The following is a 25,371-nucleotide window of genomic DNA, read 5'->3' as shown; positions in this document are numbered from 1 at the left end:
AAATGTGGATAAAGTGAAATGTTCGAAGGAGAGCAACTTGTAAGATACTGGGGTTCCTGTCAGAAGTGGGTTCACTCTTAGGGATTTATCAAGACAGAATGTGTTGGCGTTTGTGCAATTGTCTCTTCCCCAAGGTGTTGAAAAGCAAGAGTGAAGGTCTTCTGTGAGAGATCTTCGAGTCTGAGAAAATCAAAGCACCGAGGTGCCCACTGGATGTGAAGAACCACTTGATGAACATTTCCAGTGTCCCTGTAGTCATCAAAGGCAGGATCAGTTGGGGAGGGAGGGAGGGATATGCCAGAGAGAACTAAGGAAAGTTACCAGCTGGATAACAAGAATTGTAAACATAGAAGCTTTAGAGCTGAGAGTGTATGTAGCTCAGTGATGAAGCACTGGCCTAGCATGTTCAAGAGATGGGTTTGGTATGCAGAACTAAAGAAGGAAGGAAGGAAGGAAGGAAGAAAGGAAGGAGGGATGGAAGGAAAGAAGGAAGGAAGGAAAGAAGGAAGGAGGGGAAAGAAAGAAAGAGTGAGCCTGAATTTTTTTTTCAAGAAAAACAATTTTAAGAGTTGGAAGCAGAAAGGCGGATGCTGGTGGAGCTGAGGGCCACAGGAACACCCCACTGTGTGATGTCAGAGGAGATGGAAGTCCCACCTACCCAGACATAGACATTCTGCAAGGCAGCGGTGGTTGGCTCTCCTTCCAGGGCTTACCTAGTATCCCATAACAACAGGGTCAGATTACTTGAGTCTATGAACAGGCTTTAAGATTTATCACAATAGAGATCTGTAAAGATGTCATGTGGGAAACTGGAGCTACGTTTAAAGCAGAATGCGTTCTGCTAGCTTCAGTCAGCCTAAAGCATGTCTGTAAAAAGTCTCAGTGGGTAGAGTGGTTGCCACGCCATGCTGACAGCCTGAGTACAGATGCCCAGACTCACCCCGCAAAGGCCATATGCAACAGCAAAGGCCTTTGTAACCGAGAACCCCCCTTTGAGGGGATGGGAAGAGGATATACGGAAGCCTTAGAGGCTCACAGGCTAGCTTGCTGCTGCTCAAAGCAGCAAACAGCAGGAGAGGCCTTTTCTCAAATGAAGGAGAAGACAAGGACCAGCATCTGAGGTTGTGCTTTTACTTCCACAATGTTCTGTGATACACATGTCCTCTCACATAGATGTGCACACACATGCACACATATACACATGCATATGTGAACATATATACACAATGGTATACACACTTGTATGCATGCGTATGTGCATGCATATGCACACAAGAATACACACATGCATGTTTATGCACAGAGGTATACACACAAATATACACATGTGTGTGCCCTTACACACACACACACACACACACACACACACACACACACACACACACACAAAATCTTATAGATCCAGAAAAAGAAACTAACTATTTCATAAACACATTGAAAAGCAATAGAAATAGACATTTTGGTTTTCTTCCTGAATTCAACCATTTGAAGAACACGAACAGCAATATATCAAAATGAGAGTGCTCCAAATCCAAAGACTAAGGACCAAAACCAGAACAAATGAATACAAAATCATAGCCGTCACAACGGAGACCCGGAAAGTTCTAGTCTAAGCAAAGGGTGTGTGCCACCATCAGTTGGATAGCTAATACTGCCTGAGGGTGTGTCAACTTGATCCATTTATCCTTGCTTTCCTCTTTTGGAGGCTATAATCTGGGAGACACATAGCTTCAGACATCCCACGATATCATGGAGATTGCATGCAGAAAAATGCCCATATATAAACGTTGGCAAGGTTGCTCTGATGAGAGTCTCAAAGAAAGCCAAGGCTCCCCTCAAGCTTGAGTTTGGGCACAGTAGTTGTGTGTGCTTGGAAGCCATCGGAAGCAACAGGCCAAGGCATGTCAGAATTAGAAACAGATTTAAGACTTGGAAGCAGAGAAGGAAGTGGTGTAGATGTTAGTCAGAAGTGAGATTTCTCTGGAAGATTTTAGAAAGAACAAGACATGCGACCGGAAGACAGGCTTAGCATGGAAATGATCGATGAAATGTGAAGGGGTTTGGTTTGACAGTTGGGAGAAGAGCTAGATAAGAGAAGTGTTCTAGAAATGAGGAGGAAGACAAGTGTATGGGGGAGGAAGTGACAGTCAGCGGGTGTTCCACAGAGAGCTAAAAAAAGAGAAGATATATGTCTAAAGGATTAAGTTAATATATTGATATCAAAATCTACAAGGCTGCTTTGGAATCAATGGGTTTGTGGAGTTACTTAAAATTTAGCTTGTCTGTCAGAGAGGTTGACTAAGAAGAAAGAGAGGACCGTGAGGGCAACAGCAGAAAAATTTCTGCAAACTATTTCCTGTTAAAACTAGTGCACTTCTCAGTATGTGTCCGAGTCCTGTTATCCTCCACCTGTCTAGCTGTGCCACCAGAAGGCAGAACAGTAACAGGTGACATCACAGTTCAACAACACCCTCGCCACCATCCAAACCTGGACCAAAGGCTTCGGCTGACCTATCAGCTGATGGGTATCTTGGCCAAAGGCTCGGTGAGAGCCTTGTCTGCTCGTTACACCCAGGCCAAGGCAGAGCAGTCTACAGGCCACAGTACCGCGGCAGCTCACCATGGCATCACAGGGATGGAAGAAGAAGGAGAGAGATGCTTCAAAAACAGAACTTCTGGGGAAATAAAGATTAAGCAAAGACAAGAATACAGCGAACAATGGAATACAAGTTTACTGCATTGAGGGGTAAATACCCACACAGAGAATGTGAGGAGGGAGACGGGGACATATGTGAGAAACTTTTCAAAGTTATTATTTTCTCTAATTAAAAAAAAATATTTTTGCCTGGGCAGTGGCGGCTCATGCCTTTCATCTCGGCACTCACAAGGCAGAGGCAAGAGGATCTCTATGAGTTTGAGACCAGCCTGCTGGTCTACAGAGATTTCTAGGACAACAAAGACTACACACACACACACACACACACACACACACACACACCAAACAAACAAACAAACAAACAACCCTGTCTTGGAAAACATATAGATAAAATTTTATGTGTATAAGTGTTCCGACTGCAGGTATATATATGCACCACTTGCTCGTCTGGTCCCTTCAGAGGGCAGCAAGAAGGCACTGTATCTATGGACCTAGAGTTATAGGCTGTTTTGAGCTACCACGCGTGCATGCTGGGAATTGGCCTCGTGTTCTATGCACGAGCAGCCAGTGCTCTTAACTGCTGAACCACCTCTCTAGCCCCAAACTTTTTGAATGTAATGAAAGGAAGACTTTACTGAAATATAAGATGCAAGATAGATAGATGGATAGATAGATAGATAGATAGATAGATAGATAGATAGATAGATGTATGTAAAAATTGGGTAGGGCTTGGACTGGGACTCTACAAAAGCAATATTCAAAGAGAGCTAAGGAGAAATGTTATCCAATATTTCTAGACACAGCTAAACTGTCAAAGACACTGAAAGACAGCAAACACATTCATAGGTAAGGATTCAAAAACATAGCACTTAGGTTGGTGAGACAGCTTGGTGGGTTCAATCCCTAAGTCCTACATGGTAGGAGAGAACTGATTCTAACAAGTTTGAACTTACACAGGTCCACACACTCCCCCAATAAATATCCTGTAATAATTTTTTAAAATAACACTCTTGAGTATATGTAAAACAAGTTTTTAATTAAAAAAATATATCCTGATTAATTCGAGAAGGAAATAAAATACAAAATAGAATCTTAGAAGGCCAGCAGTAGCCTGGAAAACTGACCATATATACTGAGGGGTTCTATTTTCCTGGAAATCTAAATTAGAAATGCAGATAAAGTGAAATGTCATGGTAAAAAGAGTCATCATAAAGAAAGGTTCATTAGCTATTTGGTGAAGGGACTCTTGTATATGCGTGTGTGTGTGTGTGTGTGTGTGTGTGTGTGTGTGTGTGTGTGTGTGTATGTGTGTGTGTGTGTGTATGTATATATATGTATATATATATATTACAATAATTTTTACTCTAAACTTTTAAAGATCTACTTTTTAAAAGCCTAGGAAGGAAGGGTGTGAAAAACAAAGAACCCACAAACAAGCACAAGTACTATAGTTGTATAATTAAATCTAGCCCTATATCTGCATTGCCCTTGGTGGCTATCAGGGGTGGCCTTTTCAGCACCACCCAGATGTGGGCTGCTCACAGTTCCTGTTTGCTCCCTTCACCCACCAATACTATATCTAAACTGTCTTATATTGAAAGAACGTTTTGTTTCGTTTCCCAAAGCCACTTTTATGGTCTTAATATCAAAGTAGGATTTAAAGCCAGGGTGCATAATTGAGATGTTCAATGAATGTGATTAGAAGTGAATGGAAGACAGTAGTAAGTAAGTCAAAATTACTTAAATTACTCTAGAAAAGCAACAGATACAATATAGCAAGAAACATGTAACATATACTTCACCTGTGATGGACCAACTAAGTTAGATAGAATGTGACAATGTAAACACCCACCCTGAAGTCCTACAGGAAATGTGACTCTGTCTACTCAACACGGCTCATTATTTCCCACGCCTAGTGTCCACGCGTATCTTAAGGACCAGTACCTTGTGTGCAGCAGGCGGGCAGTGTTTGTTCATCGAAAGCAGAGCAGCCTTGCTAGGGTTTGCTAGACCACGTGCACACACTGAATGCCTTCTACAAGATGCCATGCTAATCTCGCAGCAAAACCTGCTTTTTAAAAGCTGCAGATCAAACAATTATTTTTTAAACCCTACAAAAAATTATAACTAAAAATGAAAGATTTTGAGCTCTTGCCCTGACTCAGAAAGGGAATTGGGAGCTCTTATGTCCGCTTCTTGGGGTCAGAGCCAGGAGTCCATGTGGGTAGGAGATTGACTAAACCGTTTGCTTCCTAAGACTGAAATTTAAAATCATCCTGAACCAAGTCTTTACATCATAGAAAGTGCTAGTGAGTGGTTTTTCCAAGTGATCTTCATGGTATTCATCTATATACTTCAAGGGCAGGGAATGGGGTGGTCTTACAACCACAGGAAGGTCCTGAAGAGACAATAGGAAGATCGCAGGATTGGCCGAGGACATGGTGCAGGGGCAAAGTCTGAACCAGAAGAGGACTTTTGAGTCAGAGAAAGTCCTGGTTAAAGGGAATGACACAGTGACAAAGCAGAGCCAAAGTCAATACAGATTTAGTCGTTAGATCCTAAAATTAAGACTGAGGAGACACGACTCGAAGCTCAAATGTAGTTATTTTAGAACTACCATAAGGAAGTAGAATCAGAAAACATTAAGTGCTGCAAAGAGCTCAAAGACTAGTGACTGAATTACCTTGTGTTTCAAAGGGGAGAGGGGAGTGGATTCCAATAGATGATGCTGGGAAAGCTGGCTGCATCCATACAGAAGGGAGAAGCTGGAGACATCCTTAAATTATATGCAAAGTAGGCCAGGAACCAAAAGGTAAGAGCTAACAGAATGAACAGAGGGAGACCTCCGCCAGTGGACTTGGTAAAAAGCACTTAGACACGATGCTGAAAAGAGATGAACGGGAGGGGGGGGTATGTAAAAATGAGAAATGCGTGCATTAAACATCACAACCAACAGAGTAAAAAGGCAGCCACAAAACGGGAGAAAGTGCCGGCCAATCACAGATAAGGGGTTGGCATACATGATGCATGAAGAATCCCTACATCCTATGTCAAAACAAAACAACGGTGGGCCCTGTCTCAAAATAGGAAGTAAAAACTGGCTCCCAGAAGAAAATTCACCCAGCAAAGTGCTCAGCACAAGGCCCTGAGCTTGATCCCCATAACACATGTTAAAAATAAACTCAGCAGTGTTGACTCGTGCGTGTAACCCCAGCTCTGGGAAGAGGGGGGCATGTGGATGCCTGAAGCCTGCTAGTCAGTCAGTCTAGGCTATATGGTAGGTTCCAGGCCAGTGAGAGATCCTGCCTAACAGCAGCAGCAGCAGCAGCAGCAGCAGCAGCAGCAGCAGCAGCAGCAACAACAACAACAACTAAAGGTGGACAGTCCTGAAGAATGCTGTTTGAGGTTGTTCCCAGGCCTCCACACACATGCACACCCACGCATTCAGACCTGCACACACACGTGAACGATGGAAACATTTGTCTGAAAATGATATACCTGTGATTGATTAACAAGCAGGCAAAGAAGTTAGTTAGCATTGCTAATTACTAGGGAAATATAAACAAAAGCCAAGGAGATGCCATTGTGCTCCTGGTCGGACAGTTACTATCACAAAACAAAGCAACAAATGCTGGCCAGCGCGTGGAGGAAGCAGAACCCTGAGTCCTGTCCGAGGGAACGCACAAACCAGTGCAGCTGTTAGAGAGGAGAACACGAAGTGCCTCCAAACATTAAAAACAGGATGAGCATACGAGTTAGTGAGCCTCCCTGGTACATGGCACAAAAAGTGAAGGCAGACAGTCAAAAGAAATATTTGTTTATACACACTCACAGCAGCTGCATTCACAATAGCTAAAAGGGAAAAAAAAACTCAACTGTCCATCGGTGGCTGAATGGAAAATCAAAACACGGCACAAACAAAGACGTGTTATTCAGCCTTAAAATCAAGGAAATCTTGGCACACGCTGTTATGTGAATGGGCATTGTGAGGACAGCACGCTAAGTGCCACACAGTCACAGAGGGACAAACACGGTGTGACCCTAAAAGCACAGTGACTACAGCAGCCAGCTCTGTAAGGACACTGCAGAAGTCGAGTTGTCACCGGAGCCACTCTGGGTGATGTTTTACAGATGGCACGGGGCACAGAGAACGCCACTGAGCTGGAACTGTGCGCCTAACAGTGGTTACCGTGGTAAATTTTATACCGCAAATATTTTATCAGAATTTTAAAGAGGGCAGTCGTCTTCTCTTCTTCAAATAAAACCTGCGCCTCTTCTGAGTTCCCATTTCTCAAGTCGCATTATATTATTCTTAGTTTTCCAAGTCAGATCCCTAACCTCATTCCAGGTACCACCTCCAGCCACCTCAGCCCGTGTGAGCGTTCCACAAGTGCTGGAAGAGCCCCTCTGTGGGCCAAGAACAGGCTAGTGCAACTACTTGTACAGTGCCTTGAGCCTGTGCTAACTACATCTGTGTCATGGCACCATACATCAGTATGTACGTATGTATGTGTGTGTATGTATGTATGTATGTATGTATGTATGTATGTGGCTATCTGCCTATTTGCCTGCCTACTCTCTCTATAACCAACTCCAAATCTTGATAAAATCATGCACAAGACCTGTGTAAGTGTGCATGTTGGTCTGCATATGTGTGCATGTTGGTATGCACCTGTGTGCATGTACAGAGAATGTACATGCCTACACCTAAATTTATGGGAGCTGGAGGTCAACAGTGGGTATCTTCTTCTACTGATCTCCAAGTTATTCTTAAGATTGGGTCTCTCCCTGAACCTGGAGCTCACCAATTTGGCTAGACTGGGTGTTTAGCAAGTCCCAGGAACGTACTGTCTCTGCCTTCCTGTGTTGGGACTCCAGGTGTGATCTATGTGGGTGTTGGGAATCCAAACTGAGGTCCTTATTCTTGAACAATGAATATGCTACCCACCGATTCCCTACACCCCCTAAGACTGTTGACAATTTGTTTTTATGCACATCCATTTATCAAAGTAAGAGGATGGAAAATGATTTTTAATGTATATTTTATTTTTAATTGGCATACAGTAACTATATAGTAATTATACGTGGGGTCCCATCTGGCGTTTCAGTATGTGCATACAATGAGTAATAAACTAGTCAGGTTACCTGAAATCCATCACCTCAGATATCTATCGTTGTGAGAGTTAGGAACTCAAAATTATCTCTATAGGCTGTTTTGAAATGATTATTGTCAGGCATTTTATCCTGCTGTGCTCCTGTGCAACATTCGAAAGGCTGTCCCTGTTAACCCTTCTCTCTCCCAGACTTCTTGCAGACTCTGGCAACACTGTTCTGGTCTCTAATCCTATGGGATCGATCTCACAGCTTGTACATGTAAGAAAACAGGTCATTTATCTTTTTGTCAGTTTACTTTTTGAATGTGTGCCTGTGTGTGTGTGTGTGTGTGTGTGTGTGTGTGTGTGTGTATTGTTGGCCTCATGCATGCTAAGTAAGCATTCTACCTCTCAGCTACACCCCCAAATTCTTCCAGGTAACCTTCATCCTTCACCTAGATCACCATAGCAACCTCCTCCTGATCCTTTCAATCTCTTGCTCTTATAGCAAGCATGCTCATCTTTACAGAGTGAAAAGCACATTCCATCCTCACTGTCTCTTCCTTGACGTTACCTATCCTGGTTTACAATGATTCCTTATTGCTGCTCTAGCCTCAATGAACATGCTCAGTGCTCTGCTGCATTCCACTCACTAGGCATTCTTCAAATTTCCAGATCTGGAACTTTCTGCACTCCTCTAGCCTTCACAAACTTTTTCTTTCAGTGAACAGATCTTCTTTGCCCAGGAAATTTTCTACTGTTGATTCCACATCTGGGCTTGTAAGCATTTATTGGAACCTAAGACTTCTCTACCTTGAGTTTTCGTGCGGTGGTCTTCCTGAGAACACCCTGTATTTCCACAAGTGTGGTTGACTCATCTTTTTGAGTGCCTGCTTGCTTGCCTGTGCCGGGTCTCAGTTTACGAAAAGAGAATCACAAATGAATGGATGAATGAACAAGTTCTTGTTTGTTTGTTTGTTTGTGTTTGTTTTAGTTTTTAAGGACAGGGTTTCTCTGTATAGCCTTGGATGTTCTGAACTTGCCTTGTAGACCAGGTTGGCCTCAAACTCACATAAGTCTGTCTGCCTCTGCCTCTGCCTCTGCCTCCCAAGTGCTGGGATTACAGGCGTGCAGTTGGCTTATGAATAGGTTCTTATGGGCAGCTGTTCCCTCGCATCCACATAAGCAGGTCACCAAGGTGACAGTATCAGAACTAGTACTGAGCCTGGTACTCCAGGCACCTTACCTGGTGCCCCACCCATGCATGCTCTGTCACATGATTGATGACTGTCAGGTACAAGGCAAACTTGGGACAAATGTCTATTGTTGGTGTCTATTAGCATACCAAAACACATGCTCATTTCCAGGCTCTGTCAGCATCAAAATGCATGTTACAGAGTCTCTGCTGGCTCTTCTCATCTCTTCCCACCCCACCATGTACCATATGCTCATGGGCTTCCCTTCTCCCAGCTTTTCACTCCTCTATAACCCTGCTTCTTCAGCCATGCGCTCTCTTGGCTCTCTCTCTCCCCCCGCCCTCTCTCCCCTCTCTCTCTTTGCCTTTACCTCATTCTCTCCCCATCTCTTTCCCCATTCATGGCCAAGTCCACTCCGCTGGCTATATTCAGTGTACCACTTTCCCTGTTCTGAGATATTTCTGGCTGTGCTCCCCCTCTTATCTACAACTAAACTTTCCTCTCAAGCATACCTGGGAGTAGTCATGTCCTCCTTCACTTTACACATTCACCATGAAACGTCCAATCCCCACACTAGCAAGGGCCATAACAAACTTGGAAAGACCCAGCCACACCAGACCTCAGAGACGATACGCAAAGCATGTTGGCTGCGACAGTGTGTGGGTTATCTTTTTACACCCCTGGGTCTCAATTCCCTGAGAATCTTGGAATAGAAAGAAAACAGAACCGGCCCAGTGCAATAGATGACATCTAAGATCCAATGAATACAGCTGGGACAAGCCAACATTTTTTGACCCGTTAGGTCTCCGGCAGTCCGTAGATAAAGAAATGAGCTCACCCTAGATGCTAGACCGTAGAGGATTTCTGGTGGTTAGGTAAAAGCCAGTGTCCCTGAGGGACTTGTGACACAGGTTTTCCACCCGCCCCAAAAGGAGTCACTTCCCTTGCGTCTGGCAGAAGGAACATATGGCTCCACTAACATGTACCTGTGGTTGTAAATCCAAGCCCCTGCTGGTCTCCATGCCCCTACAGGACCTGCTCACAGGTGCTTACACATTTCGAAGCCTCCATGTTAGCTTCTTGACCCTTCTCACCTAACCCTGGCCCGCCCCCAGCTAAGCTCTCCAGTCTCACTAGTCTCTCTCTTGCTATCTTATTATCGTGCAGTCTCTATGATTCGCTCTTGCTCTCTTGCCTGTTGTAGATAGCTCTGGCCATGTCTGGTATGTTTTCTTTTCTCTCTGCTCTGGGCTCTTCCAGATGCCTCTGGATGTTCACTGTTATATACAATAAAAAAATCTTTCCCATCATGGAGAGGCCACTTCAGCAGTTTCTTTACTGCATCCTTTTGTATACATTTCCAACGTTAAAAATTCTTAATTTTACGGCCTGTCTACAGGTTTGTCGCTGACGGCGTAACTCATGCAGGGCCACTATTCTGACTACACAGTGGGCTTCTGTTCGCTACATTAAAGTTGACCCTTTAGGAAATCTATTATGGGTTGAAAGAAATGTTCTCCACAACACACACCGTGTGTGTATGTGTGTCTAAATATGTATGTTTAGAATGTAAATCATAGAAAAACTCAAAGCTGCCATCACATTTCTAAAAATAGTGATGCTGAAGGGGGAAATAAGCTCCCATCCTTTATTAACAAAATACCCCATATATTAAGATTATCATTGCATCTTCAGTGCTTGGGATGTAATTAATCACTGCTGTTTTACATACATATTATAGTATAACAACAATAATATAATAAAATATAATAACATATAGCAACACAGCTTGTCACAGAAATGAAAACTGTATTATGTACATAGCATAAGCATATTGTTTTCTGTGGCTCTGTGACATGGCACTGCTATCCTCCAGCTGACACTTGACAATCCTTGGATGTCATTTTGAGTGTCGTCTCTCAAAAATAATGCTTTCAGAATTGCAAACACCACGCGTATTCTGTATTACTCCAATTTGGGGAGAAATAAAGGTTTAAAGCTTATATTCATAATGAAGTGCCTTTTTAAAATGGGATTATAATTTAAGTGGTGTTGAGTTTGTAAACCCTTCTCCTCCACAAAACAACTCGTACTTTAACTTGTTGGCAGTCAGATGTTCGGGTTCTAAATGTTACATGTCCATGTTTTCTTAGAGCAGCATTTAAAGCAGGCAGACACTCCAGTGCTTATAAGTATCCATCAAAGTTAAGAACTCAAGAGGAAAACACCAATGCACATAAATTCGAAAAATTAAATAAAAATATTAAAAAAAAGAGGAAAATGTACGCTGAGGTTATGTTAAGAGGGTACATACGATCGTAAGCCGCTTTGGTAATGGCTTTGGCTGCGTTCTTCTGAATATCCGGAACTGTGGAGTTCTCCGCAAATGAGAGGAGCTTTTTGAGGCTCCCTGTCTGCTGCATCAGCACCATTGTCTCCATATCCTCTAGGCAGTTGGCTATGACTGCAAGTGCCTCTACATGAAGGTCATTCAATTCCTAATAATAAAGACAAACACGACTTGAAAGTTGTCCTCTTGGTCGCTTCACGAGCCGCAACAACAAAATACTCTATTTCAGATCGCGGTTCCAAAGGAACACGGTCCATCACAGCCAGAAACATGAGGCTGGCCACACATGATGCAGGGGTAGTCGGGAATCAGAGTGAGAACAGGAAGTGAGGCAAGCCCACCCCCAGTGACGTACTTCCTCTTGCGGGGTTCCACTCCTAAAGGTTCCAGGACCTTCCCAAACACCACCACCATCTGAGGACTGAGTGTTCAAACACATGAGCCTATGGGGGACATGTCACATTTGAACATCACAGTTGTGTTAAAGAAATTACTCTTGTCCCATTTTACTAGGAGAAGTGGGACTCATCAGACTACAGTGTGGTTAACTTTATGTTGACAGAGCCCAGAAGCTCTTATCAACGACTTACCCGCCACCACTTGCCTAATCTTTTCTCACTTCTCTTACTTGAAAATGTTTTGTGGGTAAAAAGTAAAAATTAAAATTAAAATAAAAACAAAGGAAACATCCATTAATTACAGTGAGTTGAAATTGTTTGTATTATCTTCTACTAAATACAAATATAAAATTCCCAAGAAAAAAGTACAGATTTTTAGGGGACAATATTAAGCATGAATCTAGGGCCTTGTCCATGCTAGGCATACTCTCTACCCCTGAGCTGTAACCCCAGGAAGGTAGTTTGGGGAACAAGTAGTGGGAAAAAGCGGCAGGAGTGTGGCTTCTTGCTGGAAGAGTCACATGGCTATGGTTCCCACAGCAGAGCAAGCACGCAGTCTCCCTTAAGGGGGGGGGGGGTGCCGGGAGGAGGGGAAGAGAAAGAGGTGTAGCAGAGATAATCCACCAATGTATTCCACTTACTCACTCGGCTCCTGACCAAGGACTTCGCCTCACTTTAAAAAGTGCATCAGGAAGCCCATGCTCAAGGAATGCCCTGGTCCTACGGTCATTGCTATCACTCTCAAGCAAGCAGGGTGATAGAATTCCGGAATGGCCTTTTGAAGACTTGGTTACATCATCTACAATGCGGCCATATTTTGCAGGGCCACACCGATGTCCTCCACAAGGCTCAGTGTGCTTGGAACCAATGTCTGACATACAGTGCTACTTCTCCCTTAGCCAGGTTCACAGGTCCTAGGAGCAAGGCATGGGTGTTGGCGTGGCCCCTCCCCTCATCACCATGCCCTTTGCAATTTTCTTTTCACTTATTTATTTATAATAAACTAATACAGCCAGAACAGTTATGAAACAAGCAGGAAAGCCATATATAAATAAAAGTTACATTTAAAATGTTTAGCTCATTTGTATTTGGCAACATTGAAGAAAATACCATTTATCCTATCTGGGTGGGTCTAAACTTTTGTACCTAAATCATTCCTTATTGTATCATGTATTTATGAACTTAAAAAACATTTCCCCAGACCTTAAAACATTTTCTTAAATCCTAAACTACTTAAGCCTAATTGTGAAACTATAACTATCTAGCCTTCAACTTCATCAGAGACTTGAGAAGGAATACAATTATTACTTAAGTTGGAAGTGCAAACCAGCAGCTTCTAAAACTAAGAGATGACAGAGACAGTTTACTGCCTGGTCAGTCACCCTGTCTCTCTATATAATGTTGGAGCATCATCTTCAGCCTTCCAAATATTTTTTAAGTCATTGGTATAGAATTCTGCATATTGACATAGAAATAATGTTATTTTTGATACATTGGTATAGAATTTTATATATTGATTCAACTTTAAGGTTATTTTTGATACACATATGTATGCATGTTTCTACTCTGGTATGAGGTATTGGACCTATACAACTCATTTTCAAATGTGAGGTTTTCTCTCCGTCCTTTTAAAAGCTGTTACTACAAACTGTTTAGGATAATTAACTTATACACATTAATGGTTAATCAATCAGATTCATGGTCGTGTCAGACACTAGTCTAGTCTAACATAGAAATATATATCCTAGGTTATCTAGAAACAAGCAGCATTTGTGTATTTAGATTTAAGACGGACAGAGACAGACAGACAGATAGACAGATAGATATGATTGTACACTATGTAAATATAAATATAAATGTAAATAAATAGATTGATGGTCCTCAAAAACTTCAGAGACCTACAGAAGATGACATTTAAAGATTTTTTAAAATTAATTTAAGGCCTTTTTGACTTGAAACATGTCAGCTTCTGGCAACACCCCCAGCCCACCTCAATGAGGGTGATGATCATCATAAAATCTCCTTTTGGAGATAGCTTCATTAATGGTATGCTAGTCACTGGGCAAAAATGCCCCAGCTCTCTCTACAGACAATATGCTGTCCAAAATGGGCAAGACTTGGACATAGGCTGAGTTGACTGCCAAGCTCTGCCATGACATGGTAAGCAGCTCCTTCATAGTTCCTGCTTCACAATCATCACCCGTAAGGACTCACTGGCAAAGCTTTTTGTGCTGGTAACTTATGCTTTCCTGGCCCAGAGATCTTATATCCAAAGGAAGGGATATTTCCACTATGTCACACAACAAATGATTAGAATTAGAAGTTAAGGCTGTCACATGTTACCTTGGGGTCCCGAGCCCTAAATCAATAAGCAACAAAGAGAGTTGCAATGCAAGAGGAAGTTGGGCTGCCAATAAAAAAAAATGTGTCTAGAAAATATTAGATCTATTAGGTGTGTCTCTTGGTATTACCACACTTGTGATTAAAGCCACTGGAAAGGACAATAACCTTGTCTGTTCAAAACTTATAATGAACAGATGGGTGTGGTGGTGCATGCCATATTCCCAGCAATTAGAAGGCAGAGGCAAGATGACTGGTACAAGCTCCAGGCCAGGTCGTGCTACCCAGCAAGACCTTGTTACAAACTCTCTCTCTCTCTCTCTCTCTCTCTCTCTCTCTCTCTCTCTCTCTCTCTCTCTCTTCTCTCTCTCTCTCTCTCTCTCTCATACTCACACACCAAAACCAAACAGGCAAACAAACTTGCAATGACTCAGTCCATTCTACTGTTCAGGGATGAAGATGCATCACACATTAAGAGTTCTGATCAGGTGTCTCTTGTTGAGGACAAAAAGAGCCTACACTGATGAAGGAGGAAGTGATGAATGTCAGTCCTCACCACGTCTCCAGTTACAGCTACAAAAGCTGTAATTGCCCGAGTGCTGCTGCTTTTTGGTACAGAAGCTTGTGCATATGTCTGTTTGTATTCATGCATTCTAAATATATATCTTTGTTTTTCACTCTCCGGTCCTCTTATCATACAACTTGAGATGGTTGATTATAATTTAGGATTTGGGTTTCATTACCTTTACATTATAGGATTTAAGATTCTGAAAGTTGGAGAAGAATAAATGTCACCCATGAACATGAACTTTGCACTCAGTCCAGAGCAAGGTGCAGTGTGTTTTCTGATAGACACAGTATGGTTGTTTTGTATTAGACGGTCCTTGGAAATGATGAAGACAGGGTCTGGTATAGTGGCACACCCCTTTATTGCCAGCACTCAGGGGGCAGAGGCAGGTGGATCTCTGTGAATTAGGGGCCAGTCTAGTCAACACAGAGAGTTCCAGGCTAGTCAGGATTATAACTGAGACTCTTTTTAAAAAAAAATTCAGAAGGCCGGAGTGAGGGACAAGGGGAGGGGGCCAAATCAAACAGTAGCCCAGACAAATTGAAAACAAATAATTAATCCCATGCCTAACTACAACTGAGGCAATAAATCATAGGAGATGTATTTTAAAACTGACATATTAAATTTGTGAAACACCCAGAGGCTTGGCATAGCTCTCTGTGTAAGTCTTCATTAACACCGTGTTGCATTTTTCCATAAATAGATTTTACACAAATTTTGATAATTTAATCTTTTGCAGTCCATGCATTAAGAATATATTGTAGGAGTCTAAGGAAATATTGTTCAGCCAGTAAAGTGCTTTCCAGGCAACTCTGTGGACCTGAGCACCCGTGTGCTTGTGGTCCCAGCACTGAGGATGCTGAGAAAGGAGGAGTCCTGGGGCTTGCTGTCTTGCTGCTGTAAATGAATTTGTCAGCTCCAGGTTGACACACTATCTCAGCAAATAAGGTGGAAAGCAATTGAGGAAGACATTTGATGTTGACTACTGGCCTCCACACACATGTGCCTACCGACACCATAGACACACATATACATACACAAACAAAACCAGTAAACACACACATGCGTGCACACACACACACACACACACACACACACACACACACAGAGAGAGAGAGAGAGAGAGAGAGAGAGAATGAGAATATTTTAACATGAATAGTATTTATTTTGCTTTTTCAATGTTCATTACTACCATTTAAAAAACATAAATTTTAATGAATGAACCTTGAGAAATCTACTTAACAGTTCAACTAGGTTTTTCTTTTCTCTTTGGGTTTTCTTTCTTTCAGGTCTGTTAGGTTTTTGTTGTTGTTGTTGTTACTTTCTTCTTTTCTGACTTTCTTTTTTCTTTCTTTCTTTCTTTCTTTCTTTCTTTCTTTCTTTGTATTGGCCTCATTATCCTGCTGAGTGCACTGGAAACATAATGAATAACCCTTTTGGGCTTTGTGCCCCAGCTTAGATGAGAATGGAAGAGGAACTTTTATGTTTCATTCTATATATTTTAGTATAATTTAAAAGTTTCTAAATGAAATACACATATTCTGAAAAATACTACTTAAATATTTGCACTCTATGTGATTACAGTCTGGTTATTTAGCCTGCTAGTCTCATTTTTCCCATCTGTAAAATGAGATTAAAAATGCAATAATTTATATAGGATATGTAACATAGTTGACACATAAATGATATAGCTATATATGTGCTAATTATATGATGTATATTATACAAAGAGCATACAAATATAGATTTATATCTAATATGTAGATATATTATGAATTATATATAGCCATAATATGATATAATAATTACTGTTATTTTATACACTACCATATTTTGAAAGAAATAAGATGGCAATAAAATCACATATGCAAAAACCTGTACCACATCTATGGCAGAGTAGATCTCTCCATGCCATTTTTCTTGTATTCCAAGAAAACAGGAGACAGAACTGTGACACTATCAGACAAAGCTACATATATCTTGTGTTTAATTACTTTCTACCTGTGGTTCATAGGACAGAGAACCCTCTCTGATTTACATATTCCATTTGAAATAATAGGGTGAATTGACAGGACAAATAGTAGTACCATTAGAGTTCTGTATAATTCTAACAGTGCTATACAGCCTACAGTACCATTAGAGCTGTCTGCCACAAATGTAAAGCTTGGACACACAACTGGTGCACAGGATATCGTGGCATCAGAGGTAAGTGGGTGCGCCAGGCTTGGGCCAGGACAGCTTTTGAAATTTTATTTTATTTTCTCAGTTCTGTATCAAGCTCCGAGGTCTGCAATTTTTTTAGGAGAGAATCTAGTAATTAATTGCTTAGTCTGAAGCTTAATATTAAATTAAGTCAAGGAGCCTTTAACGTCCCATATTGTCCCCCTCTCCTTATTTTCTAAACAGTGCCAAGGAGAGTTTGTTTAATACAACGCCCTGGAGTAGAAGCGGTTGATCTGAAATCTACACATCAGAATGTGGCTCTGGAATTAAGCGTGGGGACTCTTTCAGCTGGTATCTGAGCCTGAGTCATGTCTATACAGCCACGTGGTCTACAGCAGCCTGCTAGATCGGCATTTGCAACTGAGAGACATGAGACACACAGAGATTCTTAAAGTGGGAGCTGCATCCCTGGCAAACCTTGTGGGAACTGAGCAACTCCCTCCCCCCTCATTGCTTCTCAATGTGTTTAGAAGGTAAACCACCCTTCTTGTCTCATCCTACAGAGAACGATGATGGGTAGAGAGATCAGGATTGATTCTAGGTTTTTCAGAGCCATCTTAAGCCTTCACAACCAGACAGCTTGGTTTCTAATAGTTCTAGATGGCCTCTACAACTGGCCCGCAGCGTACCAGGCTACACGGCAATGAATGCATCACTCCTGTAAACTCTGCTTTAGAATGAAGGACACTCAGACTTTAGGACTTCTCAGAGAGAGAGAGAGCTCAATGAACAGAAACACTGCAAATACCTTGGTTTCCAGGATCTTGGTGATCTGGTCCAGCCCTTGATTGTCCTTCAGCATCACTCGGGACTCTTTATCACACGTGATGACGCCCAAGGTTTTGAGAGCCAGGAGCTGAATAATCGGGTACTCTGACTTCAAGAGCTCTAATATCGGTGGGATTGCGTTAAGTTCTTGGAGTGTGGTCCGACACTGAAAGTCCTGCCGGGAAACACCAGTGAGCACGCCAGTCGTTTCTACAACAAGATGCAGTCTCCAGGCTGGAGAGTGCCGTGTTCTGGCAGAAAACTTTACTGCGCCGTCATATCCCCATCTTTGATTCCAGATTCTAAAATAACTCACAAACAAAAGAAAACTTCTCGTGGGCAGTAACGAAATGTTGGCTTATTTATGCAAACACCACCAACAGGAAGTCAAAGGCATCTATGACCTGCAGGACTTATGTTGCTGCAGACTTCTATAAATAGCACTACCTTAATATTTGTGCACAGTAAAATTCCTTTCACACTGCTATACTGTTTCAAATACTATTTGATGAAATAATGACATGGATTCTTTATCTTCAAGAGGTCATTTGTGAAATAGCCGCTTGCATTCGGTACTGTAGGTAGCCCTGTGTGTGCGAACTTACAGCAGGATTATTTCAAACGAACGGTCTTTATTTAAGAGAATCAGCGTGGTTACGTTGCTGAATGTGATGACGCAGTTCTGACGGTGGGAGTCGGGCAAGGGCTGTCGTATTGAGTAGTGAAGAAACTCCAAACTCTCGACTACTACTAAATCATGATTTAAAAAAAAAAAACTCAAACGTGATTAAAATGACATTAAAGGTGGAAAGGGGGCTGGAGACATGGCTAAGTCAGTGGAGTGTTTGCCATGCAAAGCCTGAGGAGATGGGTCTGGACCTCCAGAAGCCATGTAAAGAAGCTGGTGCGGCAGCAAGCCTGCGTTCTAGGTCCAAGGAGACAGAGCAGGTGGGCTCTAGAACTCAGTGGCCGGCCAGCCTCTCTTAACCATCGGGCTCCACATAGCGAGAGGCCTTGTCTCAGAAAAAGAGGATAGAGAACAATTGAAGACTGGACACCTTGATCTCTGGCCTCCATGCTCACATTTACAGCTGTGTGCACACCCATATAAACATGTGTGTAACACACACACACACACACACACGCACGCACGTGCGCACACGGGAAAGCCCCCACATTCAGCTCTTCCATCATCTTTCACCTAACCTCTATATGTTCAGCTTCCTTCAGACATAAAACTTACAGGTGGCTTTTACAATGAGTTGAATCGTGCCCCCCAGGGGCCTCAGCATGTGACCACATTTGGAAAGAGAGTGACTGCAGATGGAGCTAGCTAGGCAAGGTGAGGGTCATCCCGGAGCACAGTGGGGTCCTTGATGGTGTGATTATAAGATAGGACTGATGTCCTCAGGAGGGAGGAGACAATGAAGGCAGAGACTAGAGTGCTGGCTCCCAGCAAAAGCTGGGCACTCGAAGATGCTTCTCCTCAGTGGCTGGAGGATAAGTCAGATTAACACCCCAGCTTTGAACCTCTAGGCTCACAACTGACTCTGTTGTTCTGAGCCACCCCAGCCTACAGCATTTAGCTACAGCAGGCCTAATATCTCCACAGTCCGCAGTGCAATGTTTCTTATATCTACTTGAAAGAAAAAGTAGAAAAACACAACCACAAGGAGCCATGGGGTTAATACCACCAATCCATGCATGGAAAGCTTTGAGCCAGCTGAGTGAGTCAGAGAGATAGTGTTAATTGACAACTACGAATAATGCAAGAGTCCCCAGAAGACAAGCCTGTGAGCGTCCTGAGAGAGGTTCTCTAGACCACGATTAACTTCTGAGATTCTCTTGATTCCATTAACTGGTGTGGGAAGACCCATCTTAAGTGTCTGTGGGGCCACTCACCTGGTGGCGGACCCTGGGCTATATGAAGTGGAGGACGTTAGCTGAGCGTGGCAATCCTTCAGTCTCTGACTGCTGATCATAGATGTCATGTGCCCGGCAGCTGAAGCCCTGCCACCTTTATTTCCCTGCCACGGTGGACTCTTGAATTAGGAGCCAGGTCAACACTTTCTCCCTTAGGCTGTCTTTCACCTAACCTCTATATGTTCAGGTGTCTTATCACATGGCAGCAGGAAAGTAAGGTGGGGTGATGAGGGAAATCCCAGGGAACTGGGACAGTGGATGGAGAAAGGGGCCTGACTCCCTCCAGAGGATGCTTGTTCCTGGAGCACGAGGAAGTCACATTGCAGAGGCAGAGAATGTCTCCTGAGCCCCTTCCCATCTCACTGCCTGGAAACCATCTCACCATCAGCCCCCTTCCCTTCCTCTCATGCCCTGTCTGAGAGGACTTCAGCTGACTGACAGCTTAGCAGGCACGCTGGGAAAGCTTGCAGGAAAAGCAGTGGAGAAGAGGCTGGTAAGTCTGTCTAAACCAGCGTTTCTCAACTTGTGGGTAACAACCCTCTGGAGATCACATGACTCCTTCATCTCCCATATCAGAGATCCTGTATATCAGATATTTACTTTATGATTCATAACAGCAGCATACATTGCAGTTACGAAGTATCAATGAAATAATTTTAGAGTTGGGGGTCACCACAGTATGAGGAACTATACTAAAGCATCACAGAATTAGGAAGGTTGGAAAACACTGCTCTAAACTGACCTGTTGTGGGAGAGGACCAGGCACAGGGAGTAGCGCTGTGGGAGTGGAACACATCCTGCTGAGACAGCATTCTGCTCTTGTGACTAATGAGTTGCTCAGAGCAGACTCAGATGACAAGTTTTTCACCAATGAGCAGTCCAAAGCTTTGGCCACTGGCCATCTGATGCTCTGAGCCCATCAGGGCTGCCCCGGTGGCTTGCTCTCATGAATGAGAATTTCTAGAAAGAAGCTATGTCTGCAAAGGCTGATGACATCTCAGCAGTGATGTGAGAGGTTGGGACACTGCAGGTCTAGAGGCTGATTTCCTCATCTTGTGCTGGTTCCAGCCCCTTGGATAGTGGATGCTTGCTCAATCCCATGTCAGAGCTAACAGGCTAATAGATGAAAGTCTTTTGGTAGACTCTAAGCTCCTACCAACCGAAAGCTAAGACCGTCACCAGATACCCTCTGAGGCCTATAGGAGACATTCTCCTATCTTGCTGTAACCGCATCTATGATGTACCCACCAATGCATTTTTAACTTTGCCTTGATTTGGGATTTTCTTTATTCTGTTTCCTCTAAAAGCCCATGTACCTACTTCCACATGGGGATGTGGAATCTGGGGTGACGTAACTGCTCGTTTTCCAGGCCAAGGTTACTCAAGTTTGGCTTTAGAATAAGTGTTCTCGTTTCCTTTGAGGTGAGAGCTGTGTTTTTTTGTGTTGGTATTTCCCAGATTTGACATGAACTGTAAGCTTTCCATTTTAAAAGAAATGCAGTAGATTCAGATGAATCCCACCTTAATTTGCATGCCATTATGTTCTTTTGAGACTGCAATACATTTCTTTACTTGTGGTAGATAATTACTTATAAAAATGGGAAAGGAGAATGACATCTGCATGAGATTTTCATTATTTTTTCCTGAGTGATAAACACCAAATGTGCTGAAAACAACAATGAAAAACTAGTGAGTTTTAAAAAATCTTTTCCTTTTTAAATGAGAAGACTAATTCTATAATGGGTTTTAAAAATTATTTTATGTGTATGGCTGTTTTGCCTACCTGTCTGTGTAGCATGCACATGCAGGGTCCATAGAGACCAACAGGGGGCATCAAACCCCCCTGACTGGAGATACAGATGGGTGTAAGCCACCATGTGGGTGCTGGGAACTGATCCTGGGTCCACTCCAAGGGCAGCAAGTGCTTGTAGCTCCTGAGCCATCTCTCCATCCCTATCCCCCACAATTGGCCTTTCCACAAACAGTTTTTAAAAAATGATATTGAGGCAAAAACTCAGGGCCTTCTGCATGTTAAGCAAGCACTTTAGTGGAGCCACGCCCCTGCCATCAAAACCCTGTTCAGAAGCTAACCGCACCTGTACCAAGTTGTAGATGCATTCAATAGAATTCTTCTTCACATCTGGATCCGGGCTGCTCAGCAGTCTGATTAGTGGTTCGAGTCCACCGTGCTCAAAGATCTGTATTTTCCCTGTGTACTCGATGGACATGTTTGCCAGACAAAGACTTGCAAACTCATGGATGACCACTTCTTCTGCACCTCACAGATAAGCAAGACAAGGTGTTAGCTGCTTACAGAGGCCTTACTTTACCATCAGCTTGGAGGAGGGGCCAGGATGAGGCATGTTAGTGACCACAACCGCTTGGCAGGCTGGGGAAGGAGGTTTTGGGGTTCCAAGGTTGTGGGGTAGATTGCAGTGATGGAGTACTCTCTGAATATGTGCAGAGCACTGGAGTCAATTTTAGTCACACACACACACACGCGCGCGCGCGCGCGCGCACACACACACACACGTATGGGGGAGGGGGCCTTGGAAAACAAAGCTCTATAAATCTTGTCCACATCACACTTTCTTTAAAAAGTTAAAAAGTCGATCTGTGATTTGCAAGATTATAATGACAGTTCGCAGCTGATGGCTCTTAAGTTCTTCTCAATAGGTAGTTGGATGAAGTGTAAAAAAGCAATCAGTTCCCTTTTGGAAATCAATGTAGAATGCCAAGTTACCTTCTGGAGCGAGCTGAGCAATGACAGAATTCATGACTTCCAACTCCCTCAGTAACTTTTTAACATCACCTACAGAGGAAGAGACAAAATAGGCATGTTCGCTGAAAAAGTGGCAGTGTCTGCTAAGCGTTTCCTTAGGAGACAGGTGCGTCTACCTAATTTCATGAATAAGGTATTAAGGTCTAAGCACCAACAAGGAGGTGGCAGGTATCATAGGAAGGTCAGTTTACTCCACTCAGATGCCATCTAGCCTCTGCCTCTTCCTCAACACTAACCATGGCAACAGCAAAGTGCCAGATGCGCCTGGAACACACCAGGGAAGCCAACTTACAGTGCCCTGTACCTGTTTAGTACATTAATTTTGCTTTGCAATTTTTATACATAAACACTATGTTTGCATCATTTGCATCCTTCCTAACCCTCTGATTCCTCCCATATCCCCACTCCCTCTCAGGTTCATGGTCGCCTAAAATTACTGTTACGTCTCTCTATCTCTGTCTCTGTTTCTCTCTCCCTCCCTCATCCCCCTCTCTCTGTGTACAACTTACTGCTACTCACATGTACATATATTTAGAGCTGACTATTTGGGATTGTATAACTGATCATCTAAGGGTGGAACATTGTCAATTCCCACATCCACACTGGCACGCTGATGGTTGTCGTTATGCAGGGTCTTGTTTAGGAAACCACACTGTTGAGATTTCATCCGAGCCACTTCTCTGCCATATCTAGAGGAGTCTGTTTTACAGATCTTTCTCTCCTGCTCCTTAGTTTTCCTAAAGCCTTAGCTTACATTGCAGGTCAGCAGTTGAAGCTGCGTACCTATGCTCGCTTAGTCTCTCCATTTTGAAATTGTTTTTAACTTTGATTTTTTTCACAAGCTTGTGGAGAATGTAAACAATTGTCTTAACATATTTTGACCGATGTATCCAGCTTGCTCACATTCCATTTAATTATTGAAGATGTCAAAAGTGCTTACAGAGAAATGCAGTTTTCTGTGGTTTCTGTTAGGTTAAGGGTAGCCAGGTGTGTCTCTACTTCTTGAAGACTTAACTCCAGCTTCTTGAGGAAAAAGAAAAGATTCCTGTGCTTTTTAGTTTTGTGACTTCTCCACGCATTTCCTTTATCTTTAAGGAAAGATTAGCCCTACTGAAATTGGAGGAAAGGTCACTGTAGCAAACTAGCTCTGACGAATTCATCCTTATTAACTGCTGAATATGTTTGGTATTCACTAAACACCTTTTCCTGAGAAATTTGGAGCTGTGGCTTTTCTTCAATATGTCAGAACTTCTGATTTCTCTGTTTCTGTTGCAAGTGACTGAAGGCCCAGCAAATGGACAGTAGCCTTTGTAGGTGGCCAGACAAGATTTCAGGAAACGCAGTGTCCCAAGGAGGTGGATGATAGGAAGCAGAGGAAATCCTGAATGGATGTGTGTTACTGACAAGGACCCCAGTGCCTCATGGGAATTGACAAAGCTTCCCCCCAGATCAAGTGAAGGAACTGGCAAAGCCTTCCTCTGGTCCTGGTGTGAAAGCTGACAGAGTTTATAGAAAGCATTGGCTATAGCTTCCTTGAAACTACTCTCCTACAAAGACCTGCTATGAACCGGCTCACCCCTCCTCCAGTACTGCCCATAATAAACTCACTGGAGTTCTGGGTTCTGTGTGTAGTAGTTGCATCAGAGATAGTACAGCCCACCTGATGCCAGCCTTTCTGTCTGTCTGTCTGTCTGTCTGTCTTAGGGTTCTATTGCTGTGAAGAGATATCTTGACCATGGCAACTCTTTCAAAGGAAAGTTTGGGGCTGGCTTACAGCTCAAAGGTTTAGCCCATTTTCATCATGGCAGGAAGTATGGTAGCATGCAGGCAGACATGGTGCTACAGAGGTAGCTGAGAGTTTTATATTTGGATCTGTAGGCAGCAGGAAGAGCAAGTGAGCCACTAGGCCTGGCTTGAACATCTGAGACCTCAAAGCCCACCCCCAGTGACACATGTCCTCCAATAGGGCCACACTTGTAGTGACATCTCTGAAATTTTGCTTTTTTTTAAATTCCAGAAACATTATAATATGTTTTCATTTTAATCCCAGGTGTGGGGATATGGGACTGCTTCAGACTGTCTGCAACCACTATGATTTGAATCATGCTCCAGCAGAGATACGGTTTTGCCAGCTGCCAGTAGCTTCTGAGATGTTTGGAAATCTGGGAACTTTTCAGGGGTTATATAAATGCTAGGGTCCCAGGAAGTGCGGATGGTTGTTGGTCACTCAGTGGGGGATTGGTTGTGGTTTGTTAGTGGTCATGCTCAAAGAAGAAGCAAGAGAAAAGAAATCTGATTCAGAAATCTTTATCTCTCTTCTCTCTCTCTCTCTCTCTCTCTCTCTCTCTCTCTCTCTCTCTCTCTCTCTCTCTCTCTCTCCTCTATCTTTGTTTCTCTCCTATCTAGTGATGGAGGTAAAACCAGGGGAATAAAGAGTGGGGAGAAAAAACACACAAAGTAGCAAAAGTTCAGTTATACACACCTACTCCAACAAGCCTCACCTCCTAATAGTGCCACTCCTTATGGGCCTATTGGGAGCATTTTTATTCAACCCACTGCAATGTCCGTCATTTCTTCATCCCTACATCAGCTCAGTTGGGTTTTCAGGCCCAAGCTGTGGTAGATACAACAGGGGATGCCATTTACGGTACAATAACAAGGTTTTTTGAAAAAACTTTTAAAAAATATTTATTGATTCACTTTATATCCTTGTCATAGCCCCATCCTTCCTCACCAGATTTTAAAGATGCATTTTCTCCACTGATTGGCAGGTAACAGTCTCTCAGCATGGTACTTAGATGCTTGTGAGCTTCTGGGAACCAAACTCTGTGCATCCTTTTCTCAGCAAGTACTGTTCTCCTGATGCCAGTCTGCATAGTTCAGAACAATTTTTGTGACAACTGTACTAAAATTCTTTATTTTTATGTGCTTGGGAAAAAAAAGCCTAGGATCTATTTCTGGGATTTTAAATCCCCATGTGTAAAAAAACACCCCAGTGCCCTTCAAATTTTATGACTTGTCCTTGACCTTAAGGCAGACCATGCTGCCACCTGTGCAGCCTCCAACCGCTTTCT

At 43.0% G+C, this 25,371-nt stretch overlaps 1 protein-coding gene across 4 annotated transcripts in view; it reads right to left on the bottom strand.

The window, feature by feature from the left end:
• Nucleotides 1–25,371, bottom strand: part of ARMC3 (armadillo repeat containing 3) — an 88,841-nt gene that overhangs the window by 44,628 nt on the left and 18,842 nt on the right. For 2 of the 4 annotated variants that reach the window (XM_084782459.1, XM_084782461.1), the window contains exons 5-8: nucleotides 22,259–22,327; nucleotides 21,612–21,793; nucleotides 17,573–17,767; nucleotides 11,260–11,443 (exon numbers count right to left, since the gene is read on the bottom strand). In XM_084782459.1, coding sequence (XP_084638585.1) covers nucleotides 11,260–11,443; nucleotides 17,573–17,767; nucleotides 21,612–21,793; nucleotides 22,259–22,327 — 630 coding nt within the window. The remainder of the gene's footprint in view (nucleotides 1–11,259; nucleotides 11,444–17,572; nucleotides 17,768–21,611; nucleotides 21,794–22,258; nucleotides 22,328–25,371) is intronic. The other 2 variants (XM_084782460.1, XM_084782462.1) reach the window with 1 other exon arrangement.

This window comes from Acomys minous (assembly GCF_964271855.1).
Source record: "Acomys minous genome assembly, chromosome: 5".
NCBI classification, from domain to species: domain Eukaryota; kingdom Metazoa; phylum Chordata; class Mammalia; order Rodentia; family Muridae; genus Acomys; species Acomys minous.
Note: the sequence above shows the minus strand (reverse complement) of the source record. Positions and strands in the feature narration are given on the sequence as shown.